A 15644-nucleotide genomic window follows, 5' to 3' on the forward strand; every position below is an offset into this window, starting at 1 on the left:
AATACAATGAGGATGACAATTTAAAAGCATGAGCTATATTTTCCCATGTTTTTACCATTTACATACGGCAAGGTAACTTGAACTGGAATAGAATTATTCTCTTGGCTACAGCTCCACTAAACACCGGTAGCAGTACCATTTCCTTTAGCAAGGCTCGTTCGGGCTTGCAGCTGAAAGTAACCATCTTTAGCATCCAACATGACGTACTCTCCAAGACCGTTGAACGTGTAGTTCTTCCTGTCCATTGTAACAAAGTGAGGGTCGCCCCAAAACCAACCTTGAAAAGGAATCATAGTAGTTAATTAGGATTAATATTATTTATTTTTGTGGCGGGATTCCTGTGTACAGACTAGAGACGAAGGAACTGGGATCTAGATCTAACGCAACAAACCAATTGACCATTTTCGATTTCCAGAATACAGCTGTGTTCTTTGATCACAGAATCATTTACTCAAGGTTAGCCTCGTTTCAGTGTCTAAATATTAACAAATACCAACGGTAAAGTAAAGAATGCAAAACTTCAACAATACAAACACTTTGAAATTCCACGGACCTTCACTGGAACACAGGAATATTCTGCACAAATTTAAGGCTAACCCTGAGCAACAGAGAACTCGGAATTAGAGTATTCCTCTTCACGATCGGATTAGTTGGTGCGCATGTTGCACACTGGGATGCCTGTGTATAGAAAGGAGACAATGGATCGGGAAAAAAGATCCTGATATAAAGAAACCAATTGCTCTTGAAAATTTGATAACCCAGTGCATATGTTAAAATACCGTTAAGTGAAGAAAAATGAAACTCAGACACCGTGTTTTAGAAAATTTTTCAACTATCTCGACACCACGTTTTGGACGATAGTCCTTCGTCGGAGTAAAGAGCAAACACAGTAACACGGTGACACCATTGCAATTCTTTACTCACTCCATCTCGGTGGGACGTAACGTGAACACGTGTCTGATGGCCGTACTTCTTGGTACATCCAGCACATGCTACTTTTGATACAGCAGTCTTGATACGCCTGTTTATCATCATTCTGGTATTCAGTGGGGTACCTATACTTATGAAACCTGAAAAGCAAACACGTTACTCCGGTTGATACTGTTTGGATTAATGTCATTTTCCCTTTTTCCTCCCTTGCCTTTTCCTCGTTCCACCTATCCAAAGAATATGAAATTCAAAATTGTTGGTACGTCTATTTACCTGTGCGCGTTGCCTCCATCCGGAAACCCATAAGCTAAAAAGCTTATCCACCACCACCATCCCCACCTGCCCTGTGCTCTCTCAAACTTGTAACAGCACTCCTGTCCCCACCCCCATGAGGTAGGAAAGCGAGAGTAGTAGCAAATGCGAGGCCAACTCCACGTGGTAAGCCTGAATCTTCTATCTCTCCGTGCTTGCCACTCACTGCAAGGACATGGTTGCAATGACTGCGTAAATGCGCGATGATCTCCTTGTTGGTAGTACCATTTCACACATCTAAGCCTGTGGTCCTCCTCTCCTCGCGAGTCTTCAAGACGAATGAATACTCTTCCTCGTATTCCATTCCGGGTAGATTTAATGGTATGGCTATCAGGTGATTTGAAGATGTTCAATCCTTCTATCTGGTCGATGTCGACGGCCATTACGCAACCAGACCTGTAAAGTAAAAAATAATAATACAGTTAACAACAGTAAACATTATCATTACCATAATCACCAACATCGTCATTATCCTCATCGTCGTCATCACCACATTAACCGCCGCCGTCATCCGATCAACATCGTCGTCATTGTCATCCACACCTTTATTATCATCATCATCATCGTCATCGTCATAATCATCATTATCAACATCGCCATCATTAGAATGCCCGTTAGGTTGTATTTTAAGCGCAGACTTGTTATGTGAACAACTTATCAATGACTTCCCGCGTGTCCTGTAACGTTTACTTGTCGTGTATCAGCGATTGAATATCCCTACTTGTTGACTTTTTTTCTCTTTTTTTTAAGCAAAATAGTGTCGCATTTACTTACCTTGGATGATTGTAGTAAATGTCATTCCCGTGTCCTGCATTGAAGCCCACTACAGGCAGACCCTTGGACTTCCAGTATCTATTATAATCCTCTCTGTTGACAAAATACTTAATGATTCACAAATTTTGTTAACTAAGACAAGACATATCAAAGCAAGTTGAGATTGGGTCGGTACCATTGGCTCTATGTGCCATTCTTATGCACAAACTCTGCGCTTTGTTTACAGTCCACTAAGCGGTGTATACACTTGTGCGCCGAAGGTGCACTCGCCTAACTTATTAAGACTCTGGTTAAACTATGAGCTTCACATGAGCCGAACCTAATTGAAACAATGGATAACAAGGCGGCCTTCTGTGATGTCATTGGGTTCGGCTCATGTGAATTTCGGCGTTAATCCTTAGTCTGCTAGCTAGAGAGATACTGGATCTCCTTAACCGGAGCCACTGGAGGTGATCGCACATGCAAAGCGTAAGAAAGGCCTCGAAGAGAAGTGAAACGAAACTGGAGAAGATTCAAAACACGATACCTTTCAGCAGGAACAGACCACTGAATGCCATTTTTAGGATAGTTGTACATGACGAAAGAGAATACGTTGTCTGTAATGAGGACGGCCTGGAATGTGTTGTACTTTAAAATAAATCAAAAAGGAATTGCGTATAGTGTATCATTTGAAATAGCAGATCTAGTATTATGTTATGGAAGCCCATGCAGAACCCATGTGGGTACGACACATTCCCTTACGAATGCGTGATAGCGATTAGAATTATTTTTAATAATAACAATGATAATAAATAAGTTATTTTGGCGCATTTAAAAATCTCAATGCGCTCGGTACATGTAGCCATGCTACTAGGGATAAATGCTGAATGTACTGGCTAAAGTCCAACAAAGACGAAAGTCACGACATACAGCGGTCACACTGCACATCCACTTTAACCTATCAAATGCAATAAGAAATTGCATGACTGCGCGAAACAGAAAGAGTCACGCCGTGGAGATTAACAGCACCTTTGAACTAGGCATTGCGCACGATAATTATTCATCCAATGAAAATGCTTGAACATGTCACGTCATGTCATGTCCACGCATTACCCTCATTGTTCGTAATTTTCTCTTCTAGCACAATTTGAGAGTGATAAGAGTTTTGCTATGGGAACATTACCTTATCCCGTAATTCAGATCTCCACCCTGAGTACCAGTGTCTAATGTTAACCCACGTGACGACTAGAACCAATGTTGCATTAGTAAATTCCTTAGGTAACATATTGTTTTGAGTGTGTTTATTGACATCTTCCACTGCCCTTCTTAGTATATTTTGCGCTGCAGGATCTTTATCACTGTCCTTGTAAAGATGGTAAAACACTTTAGAAACGCCAGAACGAAATGAGTACACTCTGTCAATCAAAGCCCAGTAAGGTGCAAGTATGGCTTCTTCTTCAAACCAGAAACGATGTGCAAAGTTGCTGGGCCACCTTCGGTACCAGGGATGATTGAATGATATCATTCCGTTGCGACATACCTAGCAGTAAAAAATTTTGAATATGAATATCTTATTTCAAGATTTTGGAAGACTTGCCTGGTTGTAAATAGCAAAGGTCATTTCTAAAACAGGCTTACTTCTTCATATTCAACCTTTTCCCCCCAAATTTGATCGATACATTGAAACAATCCCTGGGCGTATTAAAGTCAGAGAATGACTAACTCACAGATCGAACCCTGAAACAACTTCTGGGCTGCTCTGAATCAGAACAATGGCTATTATACCCCCCAGATTGCATTGAAATTTAGCGTGTTATATTTCGAGGAAAACCAGCGTGAACTCTGAGAATAAACTGACCTAGCAAACTCTACTCACATGTAATTACTAAGCATTCAGAAATATTCTTTTACGCCGATCACCTTGACATTGCTACTTACATAAAGTTTGTAGTGTCGTCTTCTAAAAAATACCATGCCTCTTGCATCTAACTGGATCTCAGGACATTTCCAATCATAATATCCAGTTATCTGTGTGTCATTAGCCTCGCTTCCATACGGATACATAATTGGATCAGACCCTGGTGGTGTCGTGGTCGGCGCTTGTATAAAATATCAGTACACAGTAGTTAGCGTTCGTGTTTGACCAATTCATCAGGTTTCTTGCAATACTCAAGGTAGCATGTCGCGCAAGATTGTCGCTTCGTAGGTTGCAGATTGACGAATGATTTTGGCATTACATTCCCGCTATTCAAGACGAATTATTTATTGCAAAAAGAAGAAGTTATCCTACTCTATGAAGCATGTTGTATGCTTAGTGGTAAAAGAAGCAACATATTTGCTCTGTATTATTGGTGCATGACATGTTGCACAACTTTGTTTCCCGTATAAGCATACCATAAACATCCACAATATTGCGTGACATGTTTCACCACGTGGTGGCCCGTATTAGCACACCGATAAACAGCGACATACATACACACATAAGAGATAGATAATGGAGAATGTCAACAATACTTTATATTCAATATTCTGTCAGCAGAGGCACAATACGACCTCATCCTTGGTAATTTAGCTAAAGGGGGAGAGTACCTCTGCTGGCAGAGTATATTACGTATTGTAATTACTGAAAAAATCATCCAGTGACTTACGGAAGTTACTTAATGTTGTCGCACTTTTTATATTATCAGGGAGGCTATTCCAAAGAACAGCCCCTCTGTAGTTAAAACTGAGTTTCCCTGATTCACTATACTGTCTGGGTACAAATAAGCCGTGAGAAGATCCTCTTAGATTATGGGAATGAATGTTTCTTGTATTCTAGTAGTATAGGGAATGGGGGTTCCAGCGCAATCTCGACACGGGCAAGACCCGTGTCAAAAATCCACCTACGGAAACAACCCACTCCAAGTGTGGTTGGGGGCAACAGCGCACTTAAATATGTTAGTCTATATATGGAGTGCGAAGAATGTAAGAGAACTTTTAAGAAAGAAGCGGATTTGAAAAAGCATTTGAAAATGAAGACGAAGTGTATGAGCAGTTATGATTGTGGATGTGGTAAGAAGTTTGAGACTAAGGTTAAATTGTTTTGGCATTGTCAGGACTGTGAGTACGACTACGACGACCTAAAAAGTGCTTGGTATTAGGTATAAAATATTTCCTATTATATAGATGGAATCCCAAAGCAACTTCAGCACGGTGTCAATACCCGGTAACGGTGAGATTGACGTTAGACAGTTTTGGCGTCAGTCAGAAAGGAAGGTTAAAAGGACTCTCCGAAAAGGTATAGAAGAATTAGGAGCCCTGAAAGCGAGCATAATGGTAGAAGTAAGTTTGTCAAAAGACGAGGTAATGACGACAGCAATGTTGCGATCAAAGTCGTTAGTGATATTAGAATCCACGAATCTGGATAGGTCACTCAGTGAAGCCTTAGAAGCAATAATGGAGTCGCTGTCTAACTACACGAAAGAAGGATCGGGTTGGACAGTAGAGGAGGTTGAAGGAATAGAGATAAGTATAGCCAGGTACGTACCCATACGAGGGGGGAGTTACGTACCGCTACCAACGTGGGTAGAAAGGAAGAAGGCTATTGTAAACGTGAAGAATGAAGACAATCGATGCTTTATGTGGGCAATCAGGTCTGCACTGTATCCAGCAGAGAAGGATCCCTGTAGGACAAGTAAGTATCCCACAGATGATTTAGAGTGGGATGGTGTGGAATTTCCCATGCAGTTGATAGACATCCCCATATTTGAGGAAATAAACGATCTAGCAATTAACGTTTACGGAGTCAGAGAGCAGACGATAGTACCGTTAGTTCTGTCAAAAAGTAAAGGAGAGCGCGTACATTTATTCTACCACGGCGGACACTACTCATGGGTTAAACACATTAGCAGACTATTCTACAGACATACTAAGCACAAAGGTAAAAAGTACTTCTGCGACTGCTGCTTGCTGTCATTTACATCCTTAAATACCCTAAAGAAACACGATGAGATCTGCCGCGGAGTCGAAGAAGTGGCGCAACGGATCCAGATGCCCACCAACAAAGAGCTTTCATACGCAGACCATCAAAAGCAGATGCAAGTGCCTTACGTGATATATGCAGACTTCGAAGCGTTGATAACTAAGGAAGAGCAGAAACGTGGCGCCACGAATAAGGTAGGATTACACGAGATCTGCTCCTTTGGTTACATAGTAGTCAGATCAGACGGTAAAGCAAACCCTCCTGTGATTTACCGAGGTAAGAACGCAGCTAATGAGTTTCTAGAAGCATTGCGAGAAGAGGAGGGGGAGATTAGAGAACAATTAAGACGTCCAAAGAAGATGGAATTTACCAAAGAGAACCAGGAGGCTTTTAACAAGGCAAAAAAATGCCACATTTGCCAACATACGCTTCTTCAGTTTGGAAGACGAGCCAAGAAAGCGTGGGATGAAGATGGAAAGTATCTAGGAGAAGCTCATTTTAAATGCGGGAAGTATGCTAAGAAAGGTGAGAAGCCGGGAAAGCCCTCCACGCACTGCATTCACTGCCACAAAGCATTTGTTGAGGATTTCTATGTGGATAAGGTTAGGGATCACTGCCACATCACGGGTAAATACAGAGGAGCGGCTCATTGGAAATGCAATATAAACTTCAAAGTAAATCCAGACATGGAGATTCCGGTGTTCTTTCACAACCTCCGCGGTTACGACTCCCATTTGCTACTACAAGGAACAGACGGCTCCGACGTCAAATGCATACCCAACAACAAAGAGCGCTACATGTCCGTAACTGTGGGTAAGCTAAAGTTCTTAGATTCGCAGCAGTTTATGGCGGACTCCTTAGCAAACCTCGTAAAGTATAACACCAACTTTCCCATTTCCAGTCAATACGGCGCGGAAAGGAAAGGAGTCTACCCATACGAATACATGGACTCCTGGGATCGATTCAAGGAACCCCTACCACCCAAAGATCGCTTCTACAGCACCCTAAACGAGTCTGGTATAAAGGATGAGGAGTACCAGCATGCGTTAGACGTGTGGGAAAAGTACTCCTGTGAGAACATGGGTGACTACCACGACATCTACCTAAGGTCTGACGTAGTGCTGCTTGCAGATGTTTTCCAAAGCTTCAGAAAGATGGCTATGGAATATTACGGATTGGATCCCGCTAATTTCTACACGGCTCCTGGGCTCAGCTGGAGTGCTTTGTTAAAGAAGACAAATGCGCAGTTGGATCTCCTAACGGAGTACGACATGTATCGGTTTATGGAAGACGGTATTCGTGGCGGCGTATGCGGACCCAGCCGACGTTACGCCCGCGCAAACAACCCCTTAGTAGAGCACGACCCAGAGAAACCAACCACATACATTTACTACCTGGATGCGAATAACCTTTATGGTTGGGCAATGTCACAGTACCTACCTGTGAGAGACTTCGAATGGGATCCAGTGAAGCCGATAGACTTCTACATGCAGGTAGGAAAGGAGGAAGACAAGGGTTACGTCTTAGAAGTGGATCTGGAGTACCCAGAGCGCCTGCACGACGAACACAATGAGTTCCCCTTAGCACCAGAAGCGATAGAGATACCATTTAAGCAGCTAAGTCCGCTGCAAAAGCAAATGTGCCCTGGTTACAAACCGTACAGGAAACTAACTATGAACCTGATGGATAAGAAGAAGTATGTGGTACATTACCGCAACCTGCAGTTCTACGTGCGACACGGAATGCGCGTAGAGAAGATCCACAGAGTCCTAAAATTCACGCAGGAACCCTGGATGCGCCCCTACATTGACTTTAACACGCAAAAGCGTACCGCAGCGAAAAATGACTTCGAGAAAAACCTCTTCAAACTGATGAACAACAGCGTGTTCGGAAAGACAATGGAGAACATCCGCAAGCGCGTAAGCGTAAAAATAGTCAGCACCAAAGAGGAAGCAGAAGCATACGTGTCACAGCCAGGCTTCGTTAGATACGTAGAAATGCTGAACTTCTACGTGATTCACATGAAAAGGGCAAACCTCTTACTAAACAAGCCCGTTTACACAGGCTTTACGGTGCTGGATCTATCGAAGCTGCTTATGTACGAGTTCTACTACGATAAGCTTAAGCCAAAGTACGGAGACCGCTGTCGCCTCCTGTACACAGACACCGACTCCCTAATTCTAGAAGTGCAAACGGAAGACGTTTACAAAGACTGCCTCCCCGACATAGACGAGTACGACACCAGCGGTTACCCGAAGGAGCACTTCCTTTACTCTGCGAAGAATAAGAAGGTAATTGGGAAGATGAAAGACGAAATGTTAGGAAAACCCATCGTGGAATACGTGGGTCTGAAACCAAAGATGTACAGCGTGCTAAAGTTAGACGGCGTAGAAAAGAAAGCTAAAGGCGTAAAAAAGTATGTGGTTAAGAAGGACATTACGCACGAGTCCTACCTCAACGTATTACGAACACGCAAGGAACAGCGGCATAAGATGAACAGCCTGCGCAGCTATGGTCATCAGATACATAACGTCACGCAGGAGAAGGTGTCACTGTCTGCATTTGACGGTAAGCGATGGATGTGTGATGACGGAGTGCATACGATAGCATTCGGACATCACACGATAAGCAGTTCTTCTTTGACGAACCCACGCGTGGGACCATCATGAAGATAATACAAGATGGGCTGGCCCTTCTTAGCTATCGCACTTCGGATCTGATAAGTTTCCAAAGACCAATTAGGATCCGTAGCTCTTTTGGATCCTCCTTCTAATTCACCCGACTCATAGAGATATCGAACCGTGACATCGCCTAATCTTTTTTCCTGGGGGAAGACCGCCCTCGAACTTCTGATGAAGGACTTGTGTTCCACGTGTTTCTTTTTTATGGCATCCTTGGGTTTCATTCCCGTAGCCCTGGCCGCCTCGTTGTTCGAAGCTGCGACGACCTGGGGGAGCCTCTGAGTCCATTCCCTGTTGCGTTTGGAGGGATCTTCCAGCTCTTTCCAATACTGGTACCCAAAGAGACGCTCGGCCAAGGTCTTATTGAATCTTTCGACGATGCTCTGACCCCTGTGGTACTCTGCTTTAGCTCTTCTAATCTTAGTGTCGTGGTCTTTCAGGGTCTTGGTAACCACGCCCATAAACTCCGTCCCCGCATCCACTTGCAGCAGCTTAGGCCATTTCAAGACGCGCTTATAAACCCTACCTAGGGCTTCTGCGACTTCCCCAGAATCCTTGCTGGTTATAGGTTCGGCGTCCTTGTATCTGCTTGCGATATCGACTACGGTCAAAGCGTACCTATAGGTCTTCTTTCTCACCTTATCGTGCGGCAAGAAAAGCAAATCCGCTTGATGAACTTCATGGGGGGCATTTACGGTAAAGCTGGGCCTGGGAATGTACTTAGGCACGGGAAGATAAACCTGCCAGAGGGTTTGTTTTCTTAACCAGTTCTTAGCCGTTTCTTCTGATACCCTGGCCGCGGTCGCGAGTTTCTCGATAGCTGACGCTCCTTTCCAATAGCCTTCAGGCCCATAGTAAATCCTTTGGAGTTTGTCCTCTACGCGGCCCATTATATGAATTCCAAAACAAGATTGATCTTACGTCCGTTGAAATCCACCGTCTCTCCGTCCACTTTAATGGTAATGTTTATGCTTTCTACCAAATTAGACAAATCATATTCCAAAGAAATGGGAGTGTATTCTACTGGGTCAAATGGATTACCTTTGGGTAGAAACTTGGACATAAGAGAAGACTTTTCTCCATTGTTGTAACTATGAACCAAGTCGCAATAGACTTCGTAAGAGGATGCGACTTTCCATTTCACATCATATGTACTGCCGCTATTTATCGTGGTACTAGTAAGACCTAGGAGTTCTACCAATGGACTGCCCATTAAATTAGCGCTTCCACTATTTTTCTTGAATTTCATTTCATGGGGTAATCCTGTGGTAAGAGTATATCCATGCTTTGCTAGCTCCTTAGCCAGTGTTATGGGGGTGTAATGGGAATCTGGTATTTTTGGTTTGGTGGAAGTCACGACGACAAAGCCATTAATTAAATTATACCAAGAATTGTACAAAGAGCAACTAACCAGCCGAACCCTTTCCGCGCGGATGGGAGGATTCAGATAAGTAGTAAAGTTATTCTTGTCGCTTTCCAAAAAGACGATCATTATATTAGATACGCCAAGGCCACGCCTCCCGCCAGCCCTGCGACTCCTACAAAGACCAATTCATTGTCTTTTGGTTTCTTAGAAGGCTGGTAGTAATTCTTGAACTGAGGCTTTTTCATTCTAAAGTCGGGGTGTGCTTGCGCATAAAGTTTGAAGGCGTAGTCTGTGTTTTCGAAGTTCTTGTCTGCCTGCATTTTGTCTTGGTAGTTCTTATCCAACCAATCCCTGTAAGCTTGTCTTTTTTCATTCCAAGCTGCCACGTCCCGCTGATATTTCTCCAGCGCTAAGTCGTGTCTCTTCCTTTCGGCGGCACCGCTTTTGTCGCCTCTGACTAATCTATCCAAATATTGACCGCCATAATTAGCTCCAGTGAATGCTAAAGCTGCAATGACTCCACCTGCGACTAAGCCAGCCATTATATATTACGTCGTAGGCAGGTACTTTTCCTTTCGTAGGTAATCCTTTAGCATGATAGCCCCGCCTACGGCAGCGGTCATCTTAGCAAAGTTAGCGAAGCTCTTGCTTGGGTCTTCAGTAAAGTCTTCTTTGAGCACTTTCTTACCTACCCAACCAATACCCGCAACAATAGAAGTAATGATAGCTGCTTCTTCAACAGTTTTCAACAACGCGGTCGACATTATATTACAAAGCGAGAAGGTTATTCCATTTCAGGGATCTTACTTTTTCTAACCTCCACAGGTGCGTGATATGTTGCGGCCTCCCACTTTACTTTTGGCTTCGTAGCCCGCCATTGTAAGTAGAGGCTGCCTGCTGCTATAGCGACTCCTAACGCGCCAATGACGTACCCAGGATTGATAAAGGATTCCTCTTCTCTTTCCTCCACCTTTTCCTCCTTCTTTGCTTTGTTCTTTTTATTCATCTCCGCGAGCTTCTTTCCGGCAGCGACTCTGCCCGGAGATTTAGCCTTGGTAATCTTGGTATCTTCTACGGGAGCCTTTTCTGGTTGTTCTTCGGTGTCACTCATCTTATATTAAGGGACTTGAAGGACTTGACAAGTAACTTGATGACGACTTGACAATGACTTGGCAATGACTTGACAACGACTTGACTAAGTACTTGAGAATGACTTAAGGACGACTTGACTAAGTACTTGAGGTGACTTGACAACGACTTGACTAGGTACTTGAGGCGACTTGATCAGGTACCTCAGTAAGTGCTGCCTGGAAGACCTTTTCAACGTCTCTGTTCTTCTTGAAGTCCTTCCAAGAGGCCGTAAGTTCCTTCAAGTCGACGTGCTGAGCTACGTGAAGTGCCGCAGAGGCGACTGCCATTAACTTACCGCACTTCAAAGACAACCAGCCGCAGGTTATCTTAAGTTCTTGGGCGATGACATAGTCCTCGCTTATGTCCTTCCGCAGTTGCTCCACATCGTCTATGGGCAGTGCAAGTCCAAGCAATTTAGTCGCAAGTCGGATAGCGGAGTCTGCGACGGCGTCTGTGGTCTTACTTGCAAGGGCAGCCTCGTACCTCTTATGGAACTTCTTAACCTCCTCTTCTGACAACTTGTTAACTTGCTCATGGGTAAGTTCCTTGCCTATCATTTCTTTACACTTCCCCGAAGACACAAGGATGTTGAGTTGTTCCTTGAGGTTACTTTCGTCTAACTGTGTGGGGACTTCATCTAAGAGCTGCTCAATCTCCATATACATTAACGTCATAAGGAAACCTCAAAGAAAAGATCATCTTGGAATGTTGATGCGTCTTTAAATGCCGCATGTATTCATGCAACTGTTCCTTGCTTATCTCACCGCCGTAGTCGCTTAAGATGGTTTCCAGGTCTGACTTGCTCGGAGTATAAAATACGACCAGGGAGCCTATGTTTTCCCTGAAGGGCTTAGAGACGCTGGTAAGCTGCTGCGAGAGTAACCAAACGCTGATATTGTCATGCCTACCGCTGAAAGCAAGCTTCACCAATTCGGAGGTGCGCTTTTTTACGTCATCCCCACAGGCAATGTCATCCAGTATGAGTAAAGTCTGTGTATCTTTAGGGAATTGCTTGTGCCAGAACTTAAGATGGCTGGATAACTCGTTGGGGTCTAAGATATCTACGAAGAAGTCGTCATCATTCCTGCCTATGCCTTCCCAGGTAACATTATTCCTGTAGGTGGGGCATAATAGCACGATATAGTCGAAGCGGTATCTAAAGGGTCCTAATAGCTGCTCCACGACAAATTGTGTCTTTCCACAGCCGGTGGGTCCTACTATCAGAGCGTTACAAGGTATGTGATCTGGGTTCATATATAGATGGAACCAGTGGAAGCAATGCAAAGAATCGTAGCCGACGCAAAAGATAAAAAAGACACCATAGAAATGCAAAGGAAGGAGATAAACCGGTTAAAAGAGCGCGTGCAGGAATTGTACGATGAAATGTGCGGTCTGAAGCGTGCAGAACGGTTTGGCGCCTTGTTGACGATGGCGACGTGGGCTAAGGAGTCCGTTAAGGACTTCATTCAATATCCCCCCTAGAATGTTAACAATTAGGTTAAGTAATTGTTAAGGAATAACATACCTCGAATTAAAGATGTCTTAGAATGTTAACAATTAGGTTAGATCTTTGTTAAGGAATAACATACCTCGAATTAAAGATGTCTTAGAATGTTAACAATTAGGTTAGATCTTTGTTAAGGAATAACATACCTCGAAATAAAGATGTCTTAGAATGTTAACAATTAGGTTAGATCTTTGTTAAGGAATAACATACCTCGAAATAAAGATGTCTTAGAATGTTAACAATTAGGTTAGATCTTTGTTAAGATGTTATATAGTGGTTATCGTACTGTTATGTATAGATGGACTGCGCGGCGTGTAAAAAGAAGTTTAGCTCCAAGCAAAGACTACAATACCATGTCCGTAATGGTGTTTGCACAAAGAAATTGAGTAAAGTTTGTAAGGATTGTGGTAAGGAATTCAGTACTGTTCAAAGATGCGACAACATCAGGACAAGCGTATTTGCATACTTTGCAAGGGCTGCAATAAGGAATTCCCTTTGGGAATGCAGCAACACTTAAAGAGAGAAGTTTGTGATCAGACCAGGCAGTGTGGTTTCTGCAATAAGATACTTAGTAGTCGACAACGTCTTCAAACGCACCGGAAAACGCATGAACTAAGTTATAAGTTCCACTTTAGGAGCTACGACTTGGAAGGCGTGGATTGCTACCAATGTGCGGATTTGATGAGTCGCTGCCCGCATAAAGAGGATTACTTAAGGAATCGCATAGATTACCATAAGAAAATAGTCCGTACTTTCCCCTCCTTTGAACGCGCCGAAGGCGTTCCGTGGACTAAAAGGGAGTATTGGAGGCAGGAGTGTGATCGCTGTGGTTGTGTCAGAGAAGAAGAACATATCTTCAACTGCTTAACAATTACTTAACCTAATTGTTAACATTCTAAGACACTCTTTGAAATAGCTTCCGGGTGTCTTAACAAAGATCTAACCTAGATGTCAACGTTATCAGACATCTTTTTTTTGAGGTATGTTATTCCTTAACAAAGATCTAACCTAATTGTTAACATTATTGGGTGTCTTTATTTCGAGGTTCCCAGTGTCTTAACAAAGACTTAACCTAGATGTCAACGTTATCAGACATCTTTTTTTGAGGTATGTTATATGCTAGCCTACGCAGCTGCCTTTCTGGGAGGCATTCTAATTACCCTTTCAATATATGGACTGTATTACTTGCGAACTACCTGCCGACTGCATTACAACTCCCAAAACACGTAAAAAATACACCTGCCTTCATTGCGACAGGGTATTCTCCGAAGGATCCTTTGTGGGCATTGGTGCTCTGCGGAGCAGCGGACTTTAACAGACGTCCTTACGAATGCAGAGGACTCTCAGGCTCATACTTGACTACGTCAAATACCCACCTGCCATCCTTTTTACCATGACTCATAACATGGGTAACGTCCTGCCCTTCGATGGCGTACCTTATCCTATCGGGCGCCCAAAGGGTGTATGTTCTTTTTTTATTCTTTAAGACCAAGCGCAGGCGGTCCAAGTCTTCGAAGACCACATAATTCTTTATCTCGTAGATTTCCCCTATTCCTAATCCTTCCAGTGTGTTTGCGATGAACTTTAACTCGTTAAATTTATCCTTGTCCATATATTCTATGAAATATCTTTAAGTGTGTTGCCAAAGTCTCCGAGGTTTTAAAGACCTTACAACACCACCTGCAGGGAATTCGTAGGTGTTCAGCATACGCAGTGATCTCCCTGCAGATTTCGTCGTAGTCGCTGCCCTACGAGCACCTTATAGCCGTTTTTCTTATACCTCTGTAAGAGTAGTGCTGATCTTCAGATAACCTGCCGTTGCCTTTCGGGGTCTTTAGCTCTATGCAGAATCCACAGTAATGTGTATGCGCATTCAAGATCATTAAGTCGGGTTGCCCGCGTTGATATCCTTTTCTGCCAGCACTTTATACGTTTACCAACCGAATCCTGCAGTTCACCCAGACCAGGGCTATGAGCATTTGGGGGTAAAACCTGCGGATGTAGTCCACTACCTTTTTATGCAGGTCAAACTCATTTTCTATTTTGAATACCAACTTGTTTGGACCGTCAAAGCGCCTTTCTATTTCATACTTACCTGTTTTTCCTGAGGGTAGGGAGAACTTCCTCTAAAAACCCAATTCTGGAATGTCTCTGCCGTTGGCATCTTAGAGCTAAATATCAACTGATACAACCCAGATTCAGTTACGTACAGGGAATTAGGCTGTGAATAAGAGGGGAGGCGATTCACCTCCACTCTAAGTTCGCTAAGCTTTACCTTGTATTTATCGCGAACATGCGCCTTAATTGCATCTTTTGGGCGCTCGTAACCCAGCGCTAGCGCCACTTCCTTTGCTTTGAAGTACAAAGTTTCGCCTTGCACTATGCATTGCAGTTTGGTTTCGTTGTTTTGAAATACGCGAAGCATTGTATATATAGCATATTTTCTTATGGCCATCAATAGGCAACACTCTTTAGCTGATTCATTTCTACGCTCAGTTGCGCGTCAGACACCACGAAAACGTAGCAGTTTATTTTGTCGCCGTCGCCCGCACTGGCGTTTTTGGTGCGCTTGATCTCCAATGTTATGCCATCCTGCGTATTTACTAGACGTAAGCCCTGACCGTGCATAGATTCGTCGTTGATGGTGCGCATATCAATCCACAGCGCGTACTTATCATTAAAGAATTCCTCAGGGCTAATTTGGTCGCCAAACTTGCGCTTTGCCTCCCTGTACACGTCTGCGGCTTTATCCCCTGGGAGTAAACCTTGTTTGGGACTCCGTTGATATTCACGCCGACCGTTAGTAATGTTGGGGTTATGAAAGGCTTCGGAGTCGCGCTTACCGGCCTCGTAGGGTTTGGCGAACACCAGCATCAACCCCGTGAGGACTTCTTCGGGGGCGGTTAATGCTTTGGTTGATAACCTCATCCGTCTTATCCAAGAAGCTAAATGTCTTATACATCAATACGTGGTCGTAACGGAATGCCTCTTCCGGCGCTATAG

At 43.6% G+C, this 15644-nt stretch overlaps 1 protein-coding gene across 1 annotated transcript; it reads right to left on the minus strand.

Annotated features, from left to right (window-relative positions):
* Positions 1–116: 116 nt before the first annotated feature.
* LOC148912534 (mucin-like protein) lies at positions 117–4088 on the minus strand. Its single transcript, XM_089027197.1, has 7 exons — positions 3934–4088; positions 3179–3535; positions 2543–2643; positions 2017–2109; positions 1204–1638; positions 925–1070; positions 117–277 (listed from the first exon to the last, which is right to left on the minus strand). Exons 1-7 carry the CDS (start codon positions 4057–4059, stop codon positions 117–119), a joined length of 1419 nt encoding a protein of 472 aa, XP_088883323.1. The 5' UTR covers positions 4060–4088.
* Positions 4089–15644: the final 11556 nt, after the last annotated feature.

Source organism: Actinia tenebrosa, unplaced genomic scaffold, assembly GCF_029948245.1.
Source record: "Actinia tenebrosa isolate PJP-AT-01 unplaced genomic scaffold, QUT_ActTen_1.0 PGA_scaffold11__36_contigs__length_13525064, whole genome shotgun sequence".
NCBI classification, from domain to species: domain Eukaryota; kingdom Metazoa; phylum Cnidaria; class Anthozoa; order Actiniaria; family Actiniidae; genus Actinia; species Actinia tenebrosa.

Bases quoted from the DNA above. Each gene is read 5' to 3' on its own strand.
- LOC148912534 (XM_089027197.1), bottom strand. From the start codon at position 4,059: ATGTATCCGTATGGAAGCGAGGCTAATGACACACAGATAACTGGATAT. The intron at 1,639-2,016 runs GTAAGTAAATGC...TTTACTTTACAG, and splicing joins ATTTACTACAATCATCCAAG to GTCTGGTTGCGTAATGGCCG. The intron at 1,071-1,203 runs GTAAATAGACGT...TTTGCTTTTCAG, and splicing joins GATGGAGGCAACGCGCACAG to GTTTCATAAGTATAGGTACC.